Source organism: Rhincodon typus, chromosome 48, assembly GCF_021869965.1.
Source record: "Rhincodon typus isolate 14 chromosome 48, sRhiTyp1.1, whole genome shotgun sequence".
Lineage (NCBI taxonomy): Eukaryota > Metazoa > Chordata > Chondrichthyes > Orectolobiformes > Rhincodontidae > Rhincodon > Rhincodon typus.
In genome coordinates this window covers 4,907,155-4,910,616 of record NC_063379.1, presented here as the reverse complement: position 1 = coordinate 4,910,616, position 3,462 = coordinate 4,907,155, and the positions used below count along the sequence as shown (strand labels likewise).

The 3,462-nt window shown below is 48.7% G+C and overlaps 1 protein-coding gene across 1 annotated transcript in view; it reads right to left on the bottom strand.

Moving 5' to 3' along the window:
* The window catches only part of LOC109926114 (potassium inwardly rectifying channel subfamily J member 10), a 5,905-nt gene extending 3,374 nt beyond the window's left edge, over nt 1–2,531 (bottom strand). The window contains exon 1 of the mRNA XM_048620759.1: nt 2,523–2,531. Within this exon, the coding sequence (XP_048476716.1) occupies nt 2,523–2,531 (9 nt within the window). The remainder of the gene's footprint in view (nt 1–2,522) is intronic.
* Between the last annotated feature and the right edge of the window lie 931 nt (nt 2,532–3,462).

The following is a 3,462-nucleotide window of genomic DNA, read 5'->3' as shown; positions in this document are numbered from 1 at the left end:
GTGTGTAAATGGGGAGAGGGTGGGTGAGAGGGTTAATCCCCCTCCGATAGGGGAACATACTGCCCGGTGTGTGTAAATGGGGAGGGGGTGGGTGAGAGGGTTAATCCCCCTCCGATAGGGGAACATACTGCCCGGTGTGTGTAAATGGGGAGAGGGTGGGTGAGAGGGTTAATCCCCCTCCGATAGGGGAACAGACTGCCCGGTGTGTGTAAATGGGGAGGGGGTGGGTGAGGGGGTTAATCCCCCTCCGATAGGGGAACATACTGCCCTGTGTGTGTAAATGGGGAGGGGGTGGGTGAGGGGGTTAAGCCCCCTCCAATAGGGGAACAGACTTTATTTTTACTTACAAAGTGCAAACTTATTTTCTGCCTACATTCCAAGACTCTGTGACCTTGGAAATGTTGCTGACATATTTTGGTTCAGATTTCTGGCCAGACAGGTTTCACAACTTCGTCAAAATTATCGTGCGAGGTGTGACAGGACAGAAAGTGGGTGCAACAAAAAAAGATAAAGACAGAGACGGAGAGGCAGACAGATAGACACCGAGAGAGAGCACGACTGTGTGTGTGTGTGCGTGTGTGTGTGTGTGTGAGAGAGAGAGAGAGAGAGATAGAAATGGTATGAGAGAGAGACAGACCTACAGAAAGAAGAACATTGAGAGAGAGAGAAATGATAAGAGACAGAGAGAGAGAAAAACCGAGAGAGAAAAAGCAGAGAGAAACAGAGAACGAGAGAGAAACTGTAAGGAGCCAGAGACACAGAGAAAAGTGGTAAGACAGAGAGAAACAGTGAGAGGGAAAGAAAGAGGAACATTGAGGGAGAAATGGTGAGACAGAGAGAGAGAGTAAGAGAGACAGAGAGAGAGAAAAGCAGTGAGAGAGACAGAGAAAGTAACGATAAGAGAAGGAGAAACAGAAATAATGGGATTGGGACAGACCAGGAGAAAGTGACAGGCAGAGAGATAGGAAAATGAACTGTAATGAGAAGTAGAGAGAACTAGAGAGAGAGAGAGAGCGAGTGGCAGAGAATGTGAGGGGCACAAAGTGAGCAATACAGACAGAAAGAGATGGATCAAGAAAGACACAGTGACAGAAAGTCAAAGCAATAAATAGAAACAGAGACAAAAATTGCTGGGAAAACTCAGCAGGTCTGGCACCTTCTGTGGAGAGAGAGCAGAGTTAACGTTTCAGGTCCAGTGGCTCTTCCTCAGAACTCACCAGACCGGTAACTCTATTTTCTCTTCACAGATGCTGCCAGACCTGCTGAGTTTCTCCAGCAATTTCTGTTTTAGTTTCTGATTTCCAGCATCTACAGTTCTTTCGGGTTTGTCTTATTCTGTAAAGTGACAGAAATGGTTGGGTGGGGAGTGGGGTGAAGGAGGGAGAGAGAGCAGGAGAGGGTCAGAGAATTTGACTGGGATAGAAAACACAGGCAGAAACAGGGGAAGAGGAAATGAAAAGAAGGTGGAAAGGGTGAGAGAGAGGGAGAGCCAGAGGGGACATAAGCAAGATGGAGAGAATGAGAAAGAGAGAAACAGAATAAGACAGATAAATGACTGGGGATGAGAACAAGCTGATTCAGCAAAGTCTGAAAGTCGATTGGATGGGATTTCCTGCTATAAACAGTGTTTTCTGTCGACTCTTTGTTACTCTGCGAGTATCAGCCAGACTAAGGTGAGGACCCAGCCTAACCACAACGGGTGAATTCAAAAAACATCAATACCACAAAGCAGGCACAAATCCACTTCAAACTGCACACAGACAGCTGAGGTAATCCAAACAGACTTCACCTCAAACAAAACGGGCTCAGGATCAATCACATCAGCGTGGAAATACTGGAGAGTGACAAAGCAGTCAGGCAGAATGGGGTCAGATACAGAGTAAAGCTCCCTCTACACTGTCCCCCCATCAAACACTCCCAGGGACAGGGACAGCACGGGGTTAGATACAGAGTAAAGCTCCCTTTACACTGTCCCCCATCAAACACTCCCAGAACAGGGACAGTACGGGGTAGATACAGAGTAAAGCTCCCTCTACACTGTCCCCTCATCAAACACTCCCAGGACAGGGACAGCACGGGGTTAGATACAGAGTAAAGCTCCCTCTACACTGTCCCCCCATCAAACACTCCCAGGACAGGGACAGCACAGGGTTAGATACAGAGTAACGCTCCCTCTACACTGTCCCCCATCAAACACTCCCAGGACAGGGACAGCACAGGGTGAGATACAGAGTAACGCTCCCTCTACACTGTCCCCCATCAAACACTCCCAGGACAGGGACAGCACGGGGTTAGATACAGGTTATGTTTTTCTCTGTTACGAACCTAATGAGAGTGAGGAAGTGTATTGGTTTCGATCCAGCTGGCAGCCAAGGGAGTAGGATGGGTGGGGATGTGCTCTCACACGCAAACGGACTGGACAATATTGACTCCTTCATATACCTGACAGGAAACAGTGACTCGGAACTGAGTCAGAGTCAGCAACAATTACATCAGATGGACCGCTCAACAGGTTATCTCACTTCACTCATCCACTGCAAAGATTCCTTCACTCAGACAGTGTCGAGGGAGCTTTACTCTGTATTAAACCCCGTGCTGTCCCTGTCCTGGGAGTGTTTGATGGGGGGGACAGTGTAGAGGAAGCTTTACCCTGTATCTAACCCCGTGCTGTCCCTGTCCTGGGAGTGTTTGATGGGGGGACAGTGTAGAGGGAGCTTTACTCTGTATCTAACCCCGTGCTGTCCCTGCCCTGGGAGTGTTTGATGGGGGGACAGTGTAGAGGGAGCTTTACTCTGTATCTAACCCCGTGCTGTCCCTGTCCCTGGGGAGTGTTTGATGGGGGTTTAATTCCATTTCAGATGAGGAGCTGTACGTTTCTCCCCGGGGGTTAGTGACAATTTCTGATCCGATCTGTCCGGGGTCTGATAGCTGTGATCTATTGTTTCCAAGCGAGACGCTGTGGTTTTTTTGAATAATGCAACTGGCTTATTATTGAATTACACGCCTTGAGATGACAAGGCAGATTCCCTGTCGGAAATCCAACAGGTAAATTCATGTCACCAGTATCACTTTGAGTTTAAATGGAGACACGCCCTGTCTTAGATACACCAGGTTGCAGTCAGTAAAAACAGAGAACTTCCCTCTTTCACTCTGCCCTCTCCCCTTTTATCCTGGCTCTCTTTCTCCCTCCCTGTCTCCCCTCTCTTCTGATTTCCACTCCGTCTTGCCCTCTCCCGCTCCCACTTCTTTCTCTCCCCCTCTCTGGCCTTCACCACTTTGCAGTCTCTCCCTCTCTCTCTCTTTTACTTGCCCCACCTTCTTCCTCTCGTCTTCCTTGCCTGCTTTACTCTCTCTCTCATTTCATCTCTCACCTTTCCCTTTCCCTCTGCCTCTCTTCATATCACTCTCTCTATCACCCTTTCTCGTTCTCTCTGTCGCTCCTTCTCACCCCATCTTTCCCCC